This window comes from Pinus tabuliformis, chromosome 3_1 (assembly GCF_031772625.1).
Source record: "Pinus tabuliformis cultivar Carrire ecotype Pingquan chromosome 3_1, CPIR1, whole genome shotgun sequence".
Classification (NCBI taxonomy): Eukaryota; Viridiplantae; Streptophyta; class Pinopsida; order Pinales; family Pinaceae; genus Pinus; species Pinus tabuliformis.
The window spans coordinates 727,183,055-727,206,504 of record NC_142301.1 but is presented as its reverse complement, the minus strand read 5'-3'; the positions used below and the strand labels follow the sequence as shown (position 1 = coordinate 727,206,504).

General features: G+C 35.7%; 1 protein-coding gene across 1 annotated transcript; it reads left to right on the top strand.

Annotated features, from left to right (window-relative positions):
* Positions 1–17,639: 17,639 nt before the first annotated feature.
* LOC149189342 (oligopeptide transporter 7-like) lies at positions 17,640–21,197 on the top strand. Its single transcript, XM_089413193.1, has 7 exons — positions 17,640–17,664; positions 18,052–18,503; positions 18,770–18,867; positions 18,949–19,518; positions 19,612–19,870; positions 19,956–20,138; positions 20,516–21,197. The coding sequence occupies exons 1-7, from the start codon at positions 17,640–17,642 to the stop codon at positions 21,131–21,133; spliced, it is 2,205 nt and encodes a 734-aa protein (XP_089269319.1). The 3' UTR covers positions 21,134–21,197.
* Positions 21,198–23,450: the final 2,253 nt, after the last annotated feature.

Here is a 23,450-nt window from a genome sequence, read left to right as displayed (position 1 = left end):
TTGACAATATTGCTGAGATATCACTGATATTCGCAAATATCGCAATATTTTCGAGATATCAAAGAAGAAATATCGCAATATTTTGTCTCCTCGAAAATATCGCGATATTTCCGAAATATCGGTGATATCTCGGGAAAATATCGCACTACGATGCAAAATATCACCTAGGCACAGAAAAAATTGTTGCCGCGGCTAGAAAAGGCCGATTTTGTTTTTTTGTTTTTCATTCATTTTCATTTCTGACCACTGGAGAAGGTGGGGGGAGCTATGTGCTCGCTGCCAAGGAGGGTTTGAGTGTTGAATAGCCATTATCACCACCAACAATGAAGATTTTTTTGATCTAAGATTGAAGAACAGTGAGACAATTTCATTTCTTCCATTAACAGGTATGTTCGAATAAACCCCTATGTTAATGAATTTTTTGATAGTTTTAGGATTATTCTTGCTTCCCTATTTGCCTACAAACATTTTATTTTATTTTTTTAATGCTATGATTTTTATGCCCATGAGCGAATGCAAGGGTTTTCTCCATATTTGAACAACAAACTCCATTTTTTTTAACTTTAAAATGCACCCTCTTATTGTCATTTATGGTTTTTCATTGAATTCACATTGCAAATGATGTAGCAAAAAAATTATTTTGTAAAATGAGGTTGTTATTACTTATTAATTCCAATTTTTTTTTTGGTGCCCTAGGTTTGGGTTAGCTCACTACAAAATTCAAATATGCCAAAAGCCTTGGACCCATTTTGGGAGTATGGAGAGCTTGATGGTGGGACAAATCGGGCATATATTACATGCAAATTGTGTGGGACCAGGAGGGTTAAATGATTGAAATACCATATGGCTAGACTCACTGGACATGATGTTGGGATTTATATAGTTTCTAGTCTGGAGCTTATACAAAAAGCTCTTGAGGCAATTGATGAGAAAGACAAAAAGACGGAAGAGACAGAAAGAAACAAGGCTGAACGTGTAGGTAGATCTTTTGAGATATCTTCTCCTGATTTTGATGCTGAGGGTAGTGGGAGGGGCTCCACAGCATCACCTGCTACTGCTAATGCGAGGTCATCATTTTTTGTTCCAGGAACAGGACATGGATCACAACCTGCCATAAAATCACTTGTTAAAAAATAGGAGAACCAAAAAGTAGATAGTCATGGGGAGGTGACTTTTCTGGAGCGACTTACCTCTCAGCATCACCAAAACCAATCCATTTTGGCAGCCAATGTGTGATGCTATCGCTGTTGTGGGCCCAGGGTACAAAAGTGCTACATATGAGGAGTTGCGGGGCCAATTCTTCAAGCAGAAAAGCAGGACATCAACTCTAGATTGGCAGAGTTGAAAAAAACATGGGAAGTTACTGGATGCACAACAATGTCTGATGGTTAGACAGATAGCAAGGGTAGGACCCTTCTAAATTTCTTGGTACATTGTCCTAAAGGTACCATGTTTATTAAATCAGTGGATGCATTAGAACATATCACAGATGCAGCAATGATATGTGAGTTGTTAGATGGGTTCATTTGGGAGATTGGTGTGCAGAATGTGGTGCAAGTCATAACAGGCAATGCAACTAATTATGTGTCTGTCGGCAAGATGCTTATGGAGAGGCATCACACATTGTTCTGGACTCCGTGTGCAGCACATTGTCTCGATTTGCTACTTGAGGATATGGGGAAACTCTCCTTCATCAAGGAGGTGGTTGATATGGCTAGGAGCATCCCCAAGTTTATTTATAACCATGATTTTGTTCTTAGCCTCATGAGGAAGTTCACTAGAAACAAGGAGTTGCAGCTTCCTTTGATCACACGTTTTTCCACAAACTTTATTACTCTTCAGTCCTTGCCTCGATGTCAGTTCGAGTTGAAGCAAATGTTTGTGTGTGATGACTGGCGTAATTATAGATACAGTAGGAGACATGACATAAATCCATTGAAAAAATGGTGTACTCTGAGACATTTTGGCATGGAGTAGAAGAAGCATGCTCAATTAGTGAACCTATAGTGTTCTCAGATTGGTAGATGGGGAAAAGCCTATAATGGCTTATTTGTATGAGGCCATGGATAGGGCCAAGGAAGCCATTCATTTTTATTATGTAGACAAGGGTACTGTTGACCTTGATAGGCATATGATGTTATGGGATGTGATTAATAGTCGGTGGACAGGGATGCTTCATCGATCCATTCATGCAGCATTACTCTTCCTCAACCTCGCATTTTCATACAAATGCGGCTTTGATTTTGATGGTGAGGTGATGGAAGGGCTCCATTCATGTATTCATAGGATGGTACCTGATCCTGAGCTTCATAGTAAAATCAATCGTGAGATACAGTTTTATTGGGATTGTGTTGGCTTATTTGGCTTTGATGATGCTATTAGGGAAAGGACCTTCTTCATGCCACGTAAGTAACAAGTCATCACTCATCAGAAATTAGAATTTCCTTACTTATAATTCTATTTTTTTTTTTTAAATTCAATTATGTAACTTTTATTCGAAAGTTTAATTATGTTTTAAGTTTTTGAATTTTTTATTTATTTATTTTGTTGTAGATATTTGGTGGCAAAGCTATGGTGCAATGGCACCAAATTTGTAGAAATTAGCCATAAGAATCTTGAGTCAAACATGTAGCTCTTCAGGGTGTGAGCACAATTGGAGTGTATTTGAGAAAATACACGCAAAAAAGCGCAACAGGGATAAATTTGAGCTCCAAACTTCAATTGAGCAGTTACACTTATTGTAATTTTTAATTTTTAATTTATGGCTTTCAAGTGTCAAGAGTCAAGAGTCAAGACTCATTATTTTTTTTGACACTCTTACAGGCTGGTGTTCGCACGCCTCAATGATTTAGTGTATGTGCATTACAACATCCGACTTCGAGTGAGGCAAATAGAAGCACCAATGGATCCAAATGCCATTTCCTTAGACAATATTGATGTATTGTCTTAGTGGAGGGTGGAGTTTAAGGAGCCCATTTTGGAGGAGTCACCTTCATGGTTAGAGTAAGATGATCCATTAGAACAAGGGCAACAAGAGGAGGAGGACTCAAGGAGGAGCAATACTCGGAGGAGGAGGAGGAGGACACTATGGGAGCATCAGCATCAACACGATATGCTATAGATATAGGAGAGTACAACTCCATACGTAGCACTCATGATTTGACATTAGGTGCAGAGGCAGGGCCAGGGCCTTCTACTACTAGGGGCAGGCCTGGCAAACAACCCATCATGTTTTCCCGTAAAAGTGGGGGAGGCCAATGATTTCAGATAGATAGCTACTAGGTTTATTTGTTTTGCTACATATAACTCATGATGATGAGATACTTTTATATATGTGATGTTATTTTGTATTGGTTCTCCACATTTGAGTCCTTGAATAGACAATTATCAGGGATCAGTAGGATTTGGTATCGCATTTGATGTATCATTTCTATTTGACATCATATATATCAGTGTTTTCTTCATATTTATGTGCCAATGTGTTTATTTCATGTTGTTATTGCTTTATATGTTTAAAAATCTGGAAAAAAAAAATGAATATATTATGCATTTTTTATGCTTGCCGATATTTGCTGATATTTTTGTCGATATTGATGATAAGATGTTTTCTGTTCCTTCGCTGATATTTTGCAGATACCGATATTTTCAACACTGGTATTGATAAGCCAAGTTATTGATCCATAGAATTATAACAAAGTCTATTTATGAGTTAAAAATCTCCTTATAAAATGAGGATGAAACTTCATTATAAAAAATTTTGTTGCATGTATGTTTTTTTTTTAATGTATTAATTATTTTTATTTTTAATAATAATAATAATTTAAAAATGAAATTATAATTTAGTTTATTTTTATCATTTATTTTAATTTTGATAGTGTCAAATGTATTATGAGGTAAATGAATTCATGTCTATAATGAATTAATTCATGATAGTATTTACCAACTATTTCATAAATTTGAAAACATGTTGTAATAAGTTTATCATTTAATTCTTTTTGACAAGTGAAAAAATAAATCTCTATTTTGTAAGTGAAAAATTAAAATATAAATAAGATAGATGAAAACAACACTAAATTTGAATATATATATATATATATATTTGCTATTTATATAATGTTATATGCTATTATTCTTACTCGAACTTCTTCGAAGTGTTCTTGACAAATATGTTATTGACTCCAACATTTGTGGATAAGAACAGAAGATGCAAAAGGAGGAGATTTGTGAGGGTATTTTGGTTTGCTTATGAAGATACACAAGAAAATTAGTTTCAGTATAGAGGAAATAATCGACTGCAGAAGATTTCACTTGGATTGAACCCCACTAAGTTGTTATTAGGCAGCAGTGCAATAGAGCCTGTTTTTTCAAACGGTGTTGAATGGGACGAATCTAAAGTGGTATGGTCTGGAAATTATGAAGAAACAGTAAAGGAACCGCATATGAGAAGTGGGCTTTCTAGGATTAGTCTCAGTAATGGCTCCAACGGTATCGACGAAAGTCCTAACGGATATGATATGATATGATATATTTTAATGATGCCCATGAGACCCAACGGTCTAAGGGACCTAAACTCCACACCAAACAAGATATCACAATCTCAAGTTTCCCTCTAAAACAACCTTTTTTCCATGAATCTTGATCAAAAAATTTGTCATTTGATGAAGCCTTGCTTCCTCAAACAATTTCCTCAAATTGTCCACCTTTAGACGACTTTCAAACTGATAACGAATTTCCTCATAAGATGGACATTCCATGATGAAATTCCATTCGGTTTCAATCACTCCTAAGATGGTGAGATCCATTCCTCAGCTAGGCTATTAAAATATTAGCTTTTCCCTTGATTGTGGAACTCAAATAAGTCTTTTCATCATGCGATTGTGATGGGTTGAAATTTTTGACATATAACACTTTTTTTCTGGCAACCTATTTTTCCCACATGGCAGACCTGAATTTTTCAAGCACCCAATTTTTTATTTCCTCATTAGAATCAGGACAATAGTGCCAATTAATTACCCATTTTCTCATCCACTTGTCATTTTTCTTCCTCCAAGTTTTGTTCATACACAATAGCTCGTCTACATCAATCATCTTTGGCCAACAATTTGCATCCATGTTTTATACATTTTTTAAATAACTTAACAAACGAATGATTGTTGAAGGCTGCATTGGGAACATAGTAGCCTCAACTAGTAGGATCTCATATGGAACCGTTGACTTGACTTTGAGGTTACTAATGATTAAGTGGTTTTGAATTCTTTCCAGCTGTCTCCACTTGTGATTTGACATGTTACTCCCCCAAACTTCACATCCATAGAGAACAACTAAGGTAACCAACACTCCAAAAAGAGTTTTCTTGGTTTTCCAGTCCCATAATTCTGCTTTCCTGCATCTGTTTTGAAGAAGGTAAGAAGCTCTCCAACCCCCTTGGATCCTTTTAGTTATGCATGTCTCCCAACTGAGCCTATTGTGAAAAACAATTCCTAGGTACTTGTACTCTTCTACTATCTCCAAGGGTTTTCCCTCAAATATAAAGCTAACCTATTTCTTTTTCTGCTTCAAAGAGAAGATCATGACTTTGGTTTTACTAGTGTTTACTTGCCTCCCAACCTCCTGATAGAAGAGATCTAAGGCTTTTAAATGCTCTCTCAGACCATGAGCATATTTTTCAATTAGGATAAGATCATCAACATACAAAAGTAGCTTCACCACATGATTCGCTAGTTGAATACCCTCTCCACCCATGGTGTTTAGCCATTCTTCTAGCTTAGCAATATATAAACCAAATAGAGTGGGGCAAAGGGGGAACCTCCGCTTGACCCACCAAAGCATTCTGAGAAGCCCTCTTTGGTTCTGATTTTAGCACTAACTTTCTCATATAGTTTATGAGCAACAACTCTATATTCATTTGGGATTCCAAGATCCTCCATTCTTCTCCAGAGCTTATCCCTAGGGACAGTGTCAAAAGATTTTTTGAAATCAACAAAGAACAAAAGGCTTCCCCACCCTAAGTGTCTCAGAATTTTTCAATGAAGTGCATAAGAGTGATGCAATGATCAATTGTAGAGTGTCGTGGCCTAAAGCTAGCTTGCCCTTTTTCTCTTTCCCCCTTTTCTTCTACCCAATTGTTGATTCTATGCTCCATCATGCTCCCAAACAATTTTCTAAGAAGAGGATTGACCATAATAGTGTGATAATTAGACGGATTATTGATGTCTTCACTTTTGTAAAGAGGGATAGCAGAACTTGTTGTCCATTCAACTGGAAAATTGTCTCGTGTGATGTTGTTGAAGATCCTTTTGATGATTGGGGCCAAGATCTCAACACCCCATTTTAAAAATTCTTCCTATAACCCATCAATGTCTTGGGCTTTACCACTTGCTAGATTTTGTATACCATGCTTGACATCCTCCACTAAAAATAACACAGTTGTAGACCTAATTATGGGGGGGCTACTTTTCTCCTATTTTCTCTCTTAGAGGAGCTCTGCATATTCCAACTAATGAGTATATGAGATATTATTCTCTATTTTCTTTCTCTTTTGTTGTAGTTCCTGTCAGAATCCTTTGGGGTTGTGCTTTCCCAAAGAGATTAATTCATTTCTACTTGAAATCACATAATTTCCTTTTTTTGTTTTTATCAGTTTTTTATACTCTTTCCTGCTTTCATTGTATGCCCTCTTATCCTTAAGGGATCTTTTAGCAGCCTTGCACTCTTCATCATACCAAGGATTAGTTGGAAAAGTGTTTGAAGCCCTCTTCTTAGGTTGAGATATTTTGCACATCTTTGAGGCTTTGTGGATTAGAGGGATCAATATATTTTTGCCAATACATTCTATTTTTGCATTGTCTTCCTTTTTTTCTGTGTTGTTATTTTCATACTCGAGGTTTTATTCTAGAGTAGCAACAAAGAGCTCTTGGTTTTCTTTATTTATGAGGATTATTCCATTTACATGCACTTTCTTATGCCCATGTCAGGTCTTCCCATCCCGTATCTCACTTGTATGTATGCCCAACTTAATACATAGAGGCATATGGTCAGAATTCACCTCAATAGGACAATCTTCAATATTGAACTCTAACAAATTTCAAATAGGGCTCTAAGAGCATATTACATAGTCTATCACACTTTGACCATTGTATTCTTTACACGTGATGCCACCAGGCGTTGGCCAAGCTTTCATGTCATTGCAAATTACTATGTCATAGAGGCTACATAATCCTAACAACTCAACATCGAAGTGTGACACATTCCCATTCCCATCTTGAGAAATCCTTTTCCACATGTTCTCTTCATTCTCCTCTAACCAAAGAGGATTGTTGTCCAAATTCCCATCGCTTCCCAACTGAATACATTGATTATTTGTTGTCCTGACATTAAAGTCATCGATTAGAACTATATTTCCTAAACTCCTGAAAGCAGCAATATCTCTTTTTAAAGCCACATAAGGATCTTCTTTATCTAAATTTGTTTTCTTGTAGAACTTTGAGTTTTTTGGGGCAAAGTAACATGCAATCAGCCTAAATGTTACATTGTTGTCTGTTATATTTAGCCATATGAATTTCTTATTTGGATCCTCTTTTTCCACTTTCACTATTCCACTCCATATTTCTCTTATTAGAATGGTGATCCCTCCATGCCCTTTCCCTGTACTAGTCTCTTCGTTCCACACTAAAATTTTATTGTATCCTTCGAATTCTGAACCCTGCAACCATCATGCTCATGAGTTTCTGTAAGTATAATGATGTCTTTCCCTTTTGCTATGGGCCCCAATCCCGGTCCTCTCCTCCATGGGTAACCTCTACAATTCCAACTCACCATGTTTAGATGCTCCTGGGGGGCCTCGAATCCCTATTTTTTATTTGTTAAGCGCTCGTTGACTTGGGCTTTCCCATTTTTCAGCCACACCCATTTTCTTGCATCTCTTGTTGATTTCACTTTCTCCCATTCTTTCCTTCGCTCGTCTTGTTGTTCAAGTGTCAAGTCATCATCTAGGTAAATATGAGTGCCTCTAAGTAGCCCTCTATTATTTAGGATATCCATCTTGTCTTCGATACTTTTTAGTGAAACTCTAACATGTCTATCCCTTCCATTTTCTGCCTTCCTACCAATCCTATTTGCTTGTTGAATATAACCTATCCAGTTCAACTTGTCCTTGAGAAAATCCCTTGCCAAAATATTTGTTCTTTCTTTTTCTCCATAATCTTTTAGGCCTTTGATGATGACATTTGTGGCTTTGTCTTGCTTATCTTTTTCTTCTCTTATTTGCCTCTTGATTTGTCTCTCCATAGTTTCTTTTTGCTCAACCAATGGTTCCTTTACCACTTGAGCCCAAGATTTAGCTTCTTCTATTTGTTGCTTTAATTTGATTTCTCTCATTTCCATGGTTGCAATTGTTGATTGAATCTCTTCCATTTGATTTGCTTTGTTGTTTTTCCTTGTCTCTATGTATTTTCCTTCTACTTTTTTTGTTTGCTCTAACTCTTGTTTCAACATGGTCAACTCTTGCTGCCCTCTTTCCAAATTGTTTTGTAGGCTTATTACCTGCTCTTTGAGAACCTTGTTTTCCCTTTCAAGTTTTTGACTGACTTCCAAAATTTCTTTTAATTTGAAAACTTCATGTTGCCCCTTTAGCTCAATATACTCAATTCTTTTTTTCATGCTCATGAGTTCGCTTACATAGAGCTTCGACGACCACAATAGCGGAGTGGTTGTGGGGTTGTATGTGTCCTTACTACTCTCTTCTTTGTTTGTTGAAATATCTTCACTTTCGTTTTTCTTTGTCCTGGGTTCCTTTTGTTTTGATAAGACCTCTTTATTCTTGCTAATATCCCCATCTTGGTCTGTCTTCTCTTCTACTAACAAATGCATTTTGGCTGTGAAATTTGTACTATTTTTCGTTGTTTTTGGTAAGATCCAAGTGAGTTTTTTTCTCTGTGACTGTCTCAGTTTTTTGTTCTGCCTACACCGTAAAATCCCCTTGTATTGTTTTGCATTCACAAAGATCACTCTCTTATTTATGCCAAATGCATTGGCTTGAGAAACTCTGGGAGAAAGGGATTCCAATTCCCATTTATACTCTCTGCAATAGTGTTGTAGTATGGCTCCCTATTCCCTCCTGAGATTTGGAGATTGGGATTCCAAAATGTGCACCTGCCTTCCTCCAAAAAACTCCTTAGCACTGAACTCAGTATTTGCCTTTGATACCCACCTGTTACCTCCCACCTATTTGAAGTGTTTTTTCTTAACTCTATGTTCCCTGGATATTTAGTTTCCACCAAAACACATGTTTTTTCTGCACTGGGCCTCGTCCATATTTGGTTAACTTAACACTTCACTTGTTGGTTACACAAGGTTTAACAAAAGTTTTAAGGGACCACGGTTTGAAAAAGTTATTGTTTTTGTTTGTCAGACTGAAACCCTAGTAATGCACAAAAGCAAAATAATTTTAAACAGAGAGATGTGGGTCTGAAACACCTGTAGTCGTTGGACTCGTGGTCGTTGGTCGCTAGCCTCACTCTGTAGTCCCACTATGTGCTTTGTGTGGTCCCACTATGTGCTCCCCATTGTGGTGGTCGTGTTCCTGTTCACTACCTTCGACACTTCAACAATACTGCTAGTTAAATTGCAATTTCATACAAGTAAATAAAAACACACAAAAAAATAGTGTAAAAACATGACCTCTTTCTATAAGCTTTGGACAAATGACAAAATTGTGCAAAGCCTATCATGTTATTGGATGCTAAAAAGTGATTATATATGCCCACAATTAAATTTAAGAAAATACAATCATAAACATATACAGCCCTACATTAACTCCCCAATAACAAACCAGTGATGTGTTGCAAGAACAACCTCCCCTTATAAACACCTGCGCTGTAAATATTACAACACTTCGAAAAACTCAAAGAAGAAATGTCTTGAATTACTATGCAAATCATTGAAGCCTTAGTCACTTTCAGAAGTTTTTGATGCTCACTTTTTCATGCGTCACGGGTAAACTTTTGCTTGGTTACTCTATGTAAAACCTTATATTTTAAGCTTTCATGGTTTTCGTTGACTTACAAGTTATGCGGTATTTTGTTTTTTCTTTCCCGCAAGCAAGTTTCAATTTTATAATGACATTGATTTTAGGTCGATTTTGTCTTAATCCACAACGATACGATGTATTTTGGGGATTTTGTGTCACATATATACATATAATTTTAATTAAAGTAAAGAGTCGGTAAGATAATTAATGTTTGGAATTTTTTAAATAGCAGACCGCAACTGAACCCTACATTCTTCTGGATCGTGGTAACATGGGAGAGATAGGACAGGAAATGATGGATATTTCTTTGCGATTCAGTTTAAAGGATTATTTTTAATATCAAGTTGAAGAGTATTCTTTGAAATTTTCTGTATAAAAGTTGCAAAAGTGAAATATAATTTTAATTTACTAGAGTAAATTATATCCAATATATTATAAATGAAGTATTGTTTTTTCAATTATTTAAATGTTAAAATTTAATGAATAATACAATAGATAAGTTGAAACTTATATATATATATATATATATATATATTAAAAATAATTATATAATTTTAAATATAATCACAAAATATATATATATATATATATTAAAAATAATTATATAATTTTAAATATAATCACAAAATCAAATATTTTGAAGAACACCAATATAAAAGATGTTGTAACTTTTATATCTATATGGTGCATGAGCAACACATTTTAAATTCATATTTCGAATACATCTAATCTTTTTTAATCTTGAGAGTCATGTTCATTTTAGATCTCATTAGAAGAAAAGGATTTTTAATAGATTTTTAGGCCTAGGCTCAAAGATAATAATTCTATCAACAAACTATAAAAGCAATGAAGAGATCCTACTTGCAACATAGGCCTCTAGGAACATGAAAAACTAGCATTATTGCATCCATTGCTTATTATGTAAGCTAAGGTGTTTATGATTTGGAGCTTCCTAAGGTCCATAGAATTACAAAACTAAATGAACTTGTTCATTAAGACCATCAAGTATGTTAAATTTCATTTTTTATATGGATGTTAATTGTTCACTTTACCTCTCAAATCGTGCAATAATGCATGAAATAGTGGGGTGTTAGAGCATATCCCTAATGCGTAAGTAAGATGATAATAAACTCATCCCTAGCTTTCTTAAGAATCTCATCGAGTTTCAAAAATGTTTTTCCAAGGATTAATGCTACAAAGGATAAGTCTCCTTGGTCTTCAGCTTGGGATGAGGTAGGGAGAAAGAACGCTATGGGATATTCTCAAAATATTTGTGAAGTGTCATCAACTAATGTTAGTGTTGATAGAAACAAGAATAAAAATAACAAAAGAAATGGTTCTTTTAAAGGATCATTGTGTTTTTTGTGTGTCATGTGTTCATGTTTTTGGTTAAGTTTTAAACGTTCAAGTTAACGCAAGTGACATACATTCGCTGGACAGATGGATGTTGGGGCTTGCTACAAATTACATTACATTTGAAAGCTAGTAAGTTAGTGAGTTTTACTCTTCGAATACAAATTAAATATAAAAATAGTAGGGATCCCACGATAACTCTCATGAAGAAAGAACAATCCTCAAGGGTGAGAAACTGTAGAAATTTGTAGGTTTATTTCACTTTTTATGTGTCAAGTGTTATATGTTTAAAGAGGTGATGTACATGTTGAGTATAAATAGATTGAAAGCAATGACAAAAAAGGGTGATTGTTTATCCAATTGTAGATTTGGGTCTATTGGAAGGCCAACCAATAGACTTGAATCTAGATTCAAGTTGAGCTCAAGTATAAAAAAATTCAAATACAAAATATATTTTAAAATTATTGTGAAATCCAAATGTATAATACCAATGATATCCTATATTATTTTGTGAATGGAAGAAGGATTAAAGGGATAAACATTTTATTGGTACAAAGGTATGGCACTTCTTGTTGCAACAAATCAACTTAAAGATATTCCCTTTCACCTACACACAACTTGGTGTTGGGATACATGCACACTCAGTACCTCATTAGGACCTCACTTAGGGTATTTGACCCTATTCCATACAATATGAGGGCCCCAAAAGATCAATTTTCTTTCATTGCTAGATCTTCCCTACCATTTGAGATCATCTTCTATTTTTAGAATTTTTCTTTTTTTAGTAAGTCTAATTGTGCAAGGAGCGACACCTAAGATGACATGTGGCGGTGATTAGGAACTTTTTGGGAAGCGACGTGGTGATTTATTCTCTTTTATTATGCATTACCTTATCCATAGGGTCCTTAATCACTATTTCACATTTTGTCTCTTACCTTATCCACTTACCTACCAAACTTATCCTTTGACTTTCAAACTTATTTTTAGAGATTTCTTGGTATTTTGAGTTAGGAGTTGCATAAGGGTGTCCACAATAGTTTCATCTAATGATTAAGTATAAGAAGGGAAATGCAAACAAGTTGGTCAATACCACAATCGACACACTTTCAAGGCCATCTACATCAAATATCACATCTTTGGGAACTCTGATGCACATGGACCCATTCAATCATGATGCATACGTAGAGGCATAATTAGAGGACGACGACTTCAAGGAGGTTTTTCAATAGTTGCAAAGTCAGATTCATGTGCAAGATGATGATAGAATCATTGTCTAACATCTCGAGGAAAAGTTACTATATAGGTTGGATAAGTTATGTGTTCCTAAAGGTGAGTGATTACAATTGATTAGAGAGGCTCACACCTCCAAGGTTGCAGGGCATTTTGGTGCAGGGAAGACAATGGTCAACTTGTAGAGTTATGTGTATTGGCCCAAAATACAAGAACATGTAGCTAGCTTCATAAGAGAATGCATGCTTTGTTGTATCAACAAGCATAGTAACAGGAAAGGGGCTCCCTATCATCGATTACCTATACCCACTAAATTATCCTTGGGAAAGCATTTTCATGGACTTTGTGGGTGGTTTACTAACAACCAGGAATGGATATGACTACATGTTCGTGATAGTTGATAGGTTCAACAATATGTGTGTTTTGATGCCCTGTAAAAAGACCACTGATGGGCTAGAAGTAGCAAACTTGTTCTTTGGAAAAGTTTGGGTGCACTTTGGGATATTAAAGAGCATCATTTCAGACAATGACACCATATTTATTAGTGCATTTTGGACTACATTATGGGAGAAGATTGACACAAAGTTAAAAGGGTCTACAACATTCCATCCACAAACATATGGGCAGACAAAAGTCGTCAATGAGACTTTGGTGAAACTTTTTAGGGGTTACTATCAAAGGTATATGAATACCTGGGATGAAAATATGGTATATATACAACACTCTCCTAACAGAGCAATCCACACAGTGAAACTTGTTTTGGATATTTTCCACCTTCACCTTTGGACATGGCATATCGGCAACAAGGAGAAGCGAGGGATGATCTTACAAGGGATGCCTTGATGGCTGAATTGTTTTTTGAGACGATTCGACAAATCCATATATAGGTAAAGGAGATCCTATAGAAGTCATATAAAAAATATAAGTCCAAGCATGATTAGCACATAAAAAAGTAGTCGTTCAAGGTGGGAGACAAAGTATGGTTACAATTGAACAAGGAGAGGTTACACGGTCCTGGTAAGAAAATCAAGGCTTTGTGGTATGGTCCCTTTGAGACACTAAAAAAAGTGGTAAATAATGCCTATAGACTTAGTATACCCCCATACATGTGCATTTACTCAATGGTGAAAGTGGAGAATTTGAAACCCTATTGGCCTTCCATGCTAGATTAGAAAGAGGAATAGGTCATACCTTTTGTAAAGGATTTGGCATCAAATGCTTAGGAAGAATTGAAAGAGGATACAATTTTGCAAAAAAGGTCTAGAACTAAGAGAAATGAGCAATATGACCTTTGAAATATTGGGTTGAAATGACAACTTCCAGGAAAAGCTAAATGGTACACCCGAGAGAAGTTGTAGGAAAATTTTCCTCACCTCATTTAGTAAAATCGTTTGGGGACCAAACGCCTCCCGAAATTTGGAGGAATCAATTCACAAGATCATTTTTACTAGTGGTCCTGATTTGAAAAGTTTTGGGTTAAAAACTTTTGGATCCATTTTGAGGCCCTAAATTAACACTCTTTTTGGCATAACCTTATGTTCAACCTATTTTCCATAATATAAATGTCTATACCTTTCCAACGATACAATAATTTCCTCAATTAGAGCTAGTATAAGAAAGTTACTCCTCCTGAAAGTTGACCTATCGAAATTGACGATCATGATTTGAAAGGATGCTAAATCAGACCCAGTTACTCATGGAAAAGGGACTAGCCACATTATCATGATGAAGAATAATCTAGAGGAGTTCATATTATTACTCAAGTTATGAGTTGAAGGATTCAAACCTAACCACTTGTATACATTATTGGATTATGTTACAACTAGGCCACTAGGAAGAAAAGGGGTTCCATTCTTTTCAAGTGCATTTGCTCCATAGATTAACAGAGTAGCAGAGATGAATAGGAGGAGAGAACATAGAGAGTATTTGTGCATTGTCGTAGACCACGAGCCACAGGCCTTACTTTTTTGTACTCGAAGACATTTTATATTTAGAGAGAGAGAGCATAGAAACCTCACCTTCTAGTTGGGTTTTCTCCCAAAAGGGTTTCCTAGTCATATCTTGTGTCAATTGTAGCCTGTGATTTTTTATTTCATTGATGTTTATTTTCTACATAATTATAATTTGCATGCGTACAGAATAAATGGTAATTTACAGTCCCATAAATATAGAGAGAAATAAACCCTCATAGTGTAGATTTCAAATTTCTAAGTATAACTTTATTAGATTTTTTGCGAGGAACTATCTAGTGTAATATCCACGATAATTTACAAATCAAATTTGTGGCACATAATCCTTTTGGGGCTTCATTTTCTAGGGTTAGGGTTTTAAGAACTAAAGGACTTTTTTTTAATGTTAAAAGGCCATTCTTTCGACATTTTTCAATAGCTTTTACGAATATGTGTAACTGTCATCTCTCTCTCTTCAAAGATAGCTACCACCATTCTAGCCAATTTGTGTTCTACATTATTTTTTTATTTCATTGATTAATAGAAGTTGGGTTTTTCACCATATTAATACTTTTTTTTGTTATATATCTTTGTGTTTGTGTTTCATTTCCATTCCTACCTTTTATTTCATTCCTTGTACAACTCAGATAATTCACCAACCAAACATTGGAGGTGAGTACATTGATGGGTTATTTAAAAGCCCTTCTTTTGACAATTTTATGATATTTGTTGTTTTTGATAACTAATAAGTGATTTAAAATATTTGCATTTTTTGAATGGTGTCTTTTTTTCTTTGAACTCCTTGGAAGCGCTACGAAGGGTTCAATTTTCAACATTAACACTGATTCTTCTTATAATGAAGAAGGAAAAATTGACTTTATAATTTATAAGTTGAGTTAGATTTCTTGAATATTTTTAAAAAATTAATAAATATTAAGAAATTAAATATATATATATATATATATATATATATATATTTTAAATAATAGTTTTATAAGTTTTTCAATTTTAACATATTACATATTCTCAGGATGGTGTGTCATGAATGAGAAAAGGTTGGGGGTGGTTTGTCGCCATCTCACATACCACACGTCTAGGGGACATGATAGCACATCCCCATAATGGCTTGATATATGACAATTCCAAATGACAAAGGGGAAATCCCCATTCCACCATCTGACACCCAGTACAAGCTGCAATTCACATGTGCTCGTAAATTCCTTATGGTCTCCAATGCATGTCAATGGATCCTCCTAGCCTCTGTGTAAACTTAGCCTCCCTACGCAACTAGTTCATTTTGGCACCTCATTATGCAGGTTTTAGTTGATGGTCTAGTGGAAGTCACTCACATCAAATTGTAGTTCAATCCTTCACATAATTACCTATGATCCAACAATGTTAAGTACATGGATGTTCTATAGACTTGAAGAATGGGGCAACATTTCTAGCCCTCTATTTGTGGAAAAGGAATTATATTTATCCCTTCTTAAGTGCTAGCAATGCTCTACGTAGCCCATTTTATCATTCCCCTTTGGTTTCAAGGGGAATGTATTTCTTTGCATAACTCTTCGAGCTTCCTCCATTGTGTAGGTCCCCTCATAAGGCTATTGCGACACAAAATCCTCTCCTCTTCTTATTTCTATCCCATCCCCAGGGGCTCTATCATTCTTCTCTAGAAAGATTCTGCTCTCCGAGTTGTAGACATGCCTCGTCAACATGCTCGTGTTTGGCATGGGGCCGCCTGTTATCAGAACATGGGGAACATGGGTATACTGGGGTGTAGGTTTAGGTAGAGAGTTCGGCTATACAGTTTTGGAAATCACTCCCCCACCAATCTAGGCAAAAATTTCTCAAGTAGAACGAGAAGTTGTTGATTAGAGATGCATTCTCTCATATACCAAGGTTCTTGTCGATGTTGCAGATTGGGTTCCTAATGTTGGGCACATGCGTGGTTATTACAACCAATATATGTACACGATAGACATCTATTGGCATATGAAGTTTCAACTTGGCAAAGTACTATTAGATATACATGAAAGACGAGATGATATTATCGTCTCCTTGGATCAAATGTAGCATCAAATGACATCATTGGATCGTTAGTTGGGGCACATTGAAAATCATATAGGCGTTCCTCCAGACTCTGACTTCTCCCCGAGCATCAACAAGGAACCTATACTTGTAGAAGCCACTGATTGAGATAATTCTTCTTAGCTAGTATTTCTATTTAATGTTTTTAGTTTTATGCCTTAGTTTTTTACTCAGTCTCTTAAAGGTTTGGTTTTTAGTTCATGTATTTTGAATCTTGCCTCTCTTGACAATCTTTTATCCTTTGCCTCTTTTAAAAAATGAAATTTCTAGATTTGGTAGAGTTTTCCAAATAAATGATCATTTCAAACTTCTTTGACTTAACAGGTACTACCAAATTTGAAAGCAATACAAAACATTTATTTCAAAAAAACAAAAACAAAAATATTAAAAATTAAATCTAAATTCTAAATACATGAATACATCCCATTGGAAAAAATGTGATTTCTAAAATCATCAAAATGATACTAAATAGTTATAAATTAATTCATACTTATATCATTAAAATATTCTCTTCTACTCAACTAAACTTTCTTTGATTTTTTTAATAATTATTTCCTCTACTTTAATCTTAATTTTTTAATCCCAAATTGTTTGATATTATTTTTAAATTTTAAAACACCTATTCAAAAATAAAATTAAAATTTCCATCTTATTCCAATTCCAATATTATTCCAAAAACTTTTTTAAATCGTACTAGCTCAAAGTGATGCATTGAAAACGATTTTATAGCTCTCATTTCAACAGCTAACACATCGAAATAGCATTGCACGTGTATCATAATACTAAATTTGGGGCCAATTTTATAACATATACATAGCGATGGTTGAGCGCTGTGAATACTTTGACGAAGTTTGCTTTGGAATCAGGGATGGTTCTTACTCTCACATGTTGACTAACACACAGCCTCCTTTTTGACAACATTACCAGATTTGCTGGTGTAGTTTCTCTTTCTGTATTCCAATTGCAGAAAGGCAAGAAGAGGAGAGGGGATGGCAGGGAATTCAATAACTCCTCGTATGTCCGCTCATTCCATTTACAAAGCATGACTTCAATTATCAGAAACTCCTGTTAATATATATGTATTTGATTGCGTAGTGGGTAGTGGAAGGTATAGCATGGACTGAAGCCGAGAGAAGCATTTTCTGTGGGGCTTAATCGTTTTGGATGAATAACTGAAAATAGATATGGCTCTGGTAGTTGTAGATTGATAAAAATGTCTAACTACCAACAAATCTTTTTATTTACGCATCTGCATATAGATGTAACAAAGTGGTTAGAGAACGACTAATAATGCAACTTATATTGCCTGTGATGCAGTTCTGGAATCCAAACAGACTACCATATCGCCTAATAAAGAAGAAGGGGGACCATATAATTCTACTGATCAAATGGATCATAAAGAAGCTGATACTGGCGAAGAAGATAATTCCACAGTTGAGCAAGTGGCCTTCACGGTACCCACATCCGATGATCCTTCTCTTCCAGTGTTTACATTCAGGGTGTGGGTGCTCGGATTGCTTTCATGTATTACACTCTCGTTCCTCAATCAGTTCTTCTCATACAGAAGAGAACCTCTTACTATCACTGGGGTCTCAGCGCAAATAGCTGTTCTACCAATAGGGCGTTTTATGGCAGCAGCACTGCCTAAGAGAACTTATCGGCTACCCTGGACCAGATTTGAATTTTGCCTGAATCCGGGACCCTTCAATCTGAAAGAGCACGTGCTCATTACTATCTTTGCGGGTGCTGGAGCCACATCGGTGACAGCAATTCACATTATAAACATTGTTAAAATCTACTACAGAAGAAATCTTGATTTCCCAGTTGGGCTCTTGATAATCATCACATCTCAGGTGATAATGCTTGATTGAACCTCTTTAATCCACTTTCAAATCCCAAGTAGGGTTATCAACGGTTTATTTTGAGTTTTAATGGGTAGGGTAAATTGAAAATGGAAAATAATTTATTTTTATCATAAAAATATGATTCAATTTTTTTTTGAAATTTATTTACCTAAATTCCCCACTTTAATATCACTCACTCTACACATTGATCCACTTTTATATCACTCTGCACATTTGATCGGCTATGTTTGGAACATAATAACATTGCATTGTAGGTATTGGGGTTTGGATGGGCTGGCATATTCCGCAGGTATTTGGTAGAGCCAGCTATTATGTGGTGGCCAGCAAATCTTGTCCAAGTTTCCTTATTCAGGTATGTCATTCTAATGTTCATAGATTACAGTCTGCTTCGGCAATTTTTAGCCTACCTTGTGACATGGAGATTTTGTTGCAGAGCGCTTCACGAGAAGGACAAGAGACCCAAAGCAGGAGTAACGCGAATTCAATTTTTTATAACCGTTATGATCTGCAGCTTTGCATTTTACATTCTACCCGGTTATCTTTTCCCCATGTTGACCTCCATTTCATGGTTGTGCTGGACCTTCCCCCACTCTGTCATTGCCCAACAGATCGGTTCAGGCCTTCGGGGACTGGGAGTTGGTGCTGTGGGATTAGACTGGTCCACCATATCTGCATATCTAGGAAGCCCTTTGGCCGCACCCTGGTTCGCTGTAGCCAATGTGGGAGTAGGCTTTTTGCTGATTATGTATGTAATTAACCCTCTCGCATATTGGTTTAACGTTTATAATGCGAAAACCTTCCCTATTTTTTCCAAGGACCTCTTCACCTCTACGGGGGGGATCTACAACATTTCTAAGATAGTGGATTCCCATTTTCACTTAGATTTACAAGCCTATAAGGAGTATGGCCCTTTGCATTTGAGTACTTTCATGGTTTTCGCCTATGGCATAGGTTTCGCTGCATTGGCTGCCACAGTCACGCATGCTATCCTTTTCCATGGAAAGTAAGAACTAATCACGAACTAATTGTCGCTTTGACATGTTTACTTATACTTAAGTTTTTTTCTTGAATTGATAGAAGTTATATGTGATGGCAGAGAAATTTGGAGTACTCTTACATCGCAAGCCTTGAAAGCCCAGAAAGTAGATGTGCACACTCGGCTCATGAGAAAATATAAAGCAGTCCCGCATTGGTGGTTTATCATCGTTCTCATTTTCACAGTCATGATTACAATTGCTGTTTGCGAAGGCTTCAAAGAGCAGGTTCAGTTACGCTGGTGGGGAGTGCTCCTTTCCTGTTCTCTTGCCTTTTTCTTCACTCTTCCTATTGGTATTATCAAGGCAACCACCAATCAGGTATGCTGTCTCTGTGTGTCTGTATATATAATTAAAATTTTCTTCATTCGCCTAGGCCTGATCTCATATTTGGAAAATAATGCAGAGGCCTGGTCTGAACATTATTTCTGAATATATTTTCGGGTATATTTCACCGGGCAGACCAGTGGCCAATATCTGCTTCAAGATTTACAGTGACGTTACAATGAGCCAAGCTCTCACTTTTCTTCAAGACTTCAAACTCGGCCATTACATGAAGATTCCTCCACGTATCATGTTTTTGACTCAAGTAAAAACCATTTCGGTTGTTGATTCAGTCGACTATAATATTTAGATGAGTATAAATCTATTTTAAATACTGATTTAATATAAATTTAGAGGGATTCAATTTTTTAAGTGTAATTTTTTATAAATATATGTTATATAAATGTTTAGTATAGTTATTTAATATTTTTATTTTTAGGGTTTTTTAAATTTTTTATTTTGGTTAATGTGATTAAAATTTTAATTTTGATGAATGGAAATTTTTACACATTATATTTAAAATTTTGATGAAAGAACGCTTTTCGGCATCATACTAGATTGTAAAATAAACCTCTAAACTCAATAAAATTACACAACTTTACCTGAGATTATGTTGATTTTAACGAATAAGACGTTGTGCAGATGGCAGGGACCATCGTGGCTGCAGTGGTATACTTGTTAACCGCATGGTGGTTGATTGAGAGCGTTCCTCATATCTGCAACACAAATCTTCTTCCGCGTGGCAGTCCATGGGTTTGTCCAATGGATCAAGTCATCTATGATGCATCCGTTGTGTGGGGGTTGATCGGCCCCAGGAGGATTTTCGGAAACCTTGGCCCCTATTATGCTGTTAACTGGGCTTTTCTATTCGGAGCTCTAGCCCCTCTCTTGGCATGGCTTCTGCATAAGCTATGGCCGGCCAAAACTTGGATAAAATATATCAATATGCCAGTCCTGATTGGAGCCACGGGATTGCTGCCACCTGCAACTGCTGTGAACTTCACAAGCTGGTTGATTGTGGGATTTGCTTTCAGCTTTGTGATGTACAGATACCGAAGAGAATGGTGGCAACGCCATAACTACGTGCTGTCTGCAGGGTTGGACGCTGGTCTGGCATTCATGGGCGTTCTTCTTTACGTTTGTTTGGGATCAGAGAACATTTCGTTAAAATGGTGGGGAGAGAAGTTAGATGGTTGTCCATTAGCCTCCTGTCCCCGAGCGAAGGATGTTTCAGTTAAAGGCTGTCCAATCCTTACTTGAATTATGGATTTTTCATTGACCTCCATTTTATTATCCATCGCTATGAATCGAGGTTTCAGGAGGAGGAAGGCGATTTGGTAGTCTCTATATGACGGAAGTCAAAGATTTGGTTGTCTACACGCGTTCCAGTGTACAGTAAACACAATATAATATTCCGCAATTCTGGACTTCTCGCTGTTGTAGAAATTATACTATATAGATGTGACGTGTTCCACGTGTATAGGTTTGAAAGATGGAAGTGTACATGAGATGTTCCTCGCGTGTAGGTTTGAAAGATGGAAGAGTATATGCTCTATCTTCAATTTGATGTTATAAAATTTCTTAATAAATAATAGCAAATATTTATATAAATTTAGTATGTGTTTTTGTTTATGGGTTTTTAGATAAGTGCTGATGTTGTATTTTGTTAAGGTTTTTTGTGAATTCGTATTGTATATGATAAAGATGTAGTCTCACTAAGTTTAAAAAGAAAAGAAAAAAATAGTATTTGATATATTATATATGATAAAGATGTAGTTTCACTAAGCTTAAAAAGAAAAAAGAAATAGTATTTGTATTTATGTAAATTAAGTATTTGTTTTTATTAATTATATGTTTATTTTGGAATAGGTGATTTAGAAATTTAAGCCCTAAGGATTAGCTAAGTTGGTTGAGTTCCCATTGTTAAGTACCTTGCTAGTCGGGAGGTCATCGGGTCAAATCTCCTGCATGGGTTAGGCTTTACATGATCTAAATGATCTATATTATTAAATGAAAGAATTTAACTTCCATGGAATATTTTAGGATATTCATAATAGTATACATGAATCAAGGTTGAGATTGATCTCAAAAGTAATTATGGCCTTTTAATTAAATTGATTAAATAAAAAAATGTCATTTGAAGTGAGTTTATTCATAATAGTATACACGAATCAAGGTTGAGATTGATCTCAAAAGTAACTATGGCCTTCTAATTAAATTGATTAATTAAAAAAATGTCATCTGAAGTGAGTTATGGTTTTTTGGGCCTGTGATATTGATAAATCATGGTATTTGTCCATGGTAATTTAACAAAGCCTATTTACAAATTAGGAATTTGCATGGTAAAGTGAGAGATAATCTCCATAGTTAATAATATTGTTTCACATTTTTAAAATGTATATATTACTTATTTTATAATTAATAATAATAATAATTTTTAAAATAAAGTTATAATTTAATTATTATTTTTATTTTTTTATTTTTATTTTTTAAATTTCTACAATGTGAAATGTATAAATTGGCAAGATAAAAATATACAAAGCCCTAACTAAAAGGAAAAAAAATGCAGTATATTGGTAAAAGATAAGAGAATCTCTTACACCTCTCTAAGGTAGCTCCTAAGAAATTCTGGAGGCAGATTCTAACTAGGAAAACTAAAGATAATAATAAAATTGCTTTACACGACTCGAATTCCTATCTTAAAAAGCTTTATAAATCTTCAAATGTCATGGATAACTTTGAAACCTTGCTCACAACGAAAGAAGTTTTCTCATTAGAAGACATTGATTTTGAGGTTAATCGCTTGGCTAATGGGAAAGTGAGGACATTGAAGGTTGCCAGGCATAAATCTTAAAAATTGGAGGTCCTGTTCTCATCCCCCACATTCACAAGCTTTTCAATCAAGCGGTCAAGCAAGGGTTCCCTAAACCATGTATTCAAAGCCTCATTATCCCTATTTTTAAAAGTGGGGATACAAATAACCCCTCTAATTATCGGACAATTATGATCAGCCCTCTCCTAGCCAAGTTATATGGTATTATTTTGGAAAGGAAGTTGAGCATATGGCTTGAAAGTGAAGGTAAGCGGGCTAAAGGCCAAGCGGGTTTTAGAAAGCAACACTCAACAATAGACCACCTCGTTACGCTTAGGTTCATTGTGGAGGGGCTTTAACAACAATTTAAAAAGGTATGAAGGAAGAGGAGCGATGAAGGAGCGCCGAAGCAGAGGTTTTGATCGCAGGCATCCTAGGCCTGCTGGCCTGGGTTGAGGCAGCGCTGTTCGAGGTAGATCGGGGGGCAGTTTCTGTCGAGGTGCAGGTCGAGACAGATGGTGGAAGTTTCAAGACGGATCGGGGCAGGTTTTTTTTTTAAATTTTTTTTACTATTGCATTGGTTTTCCTGTTTAAGCCGGAGATTCCAGGCAGGCAGTAGCAGGTAAAGGGTTGCATGCAGCATCGTTATTCGAATTTTTTATCTGTTTTTTACCATGGTAAAACCAAATGAAGCTGTTGACCTAAACCCGGCGCCTGAGGATATTTTGACGATGTGGGGGAAAGAGGTTACTGCCCAGAACGTAG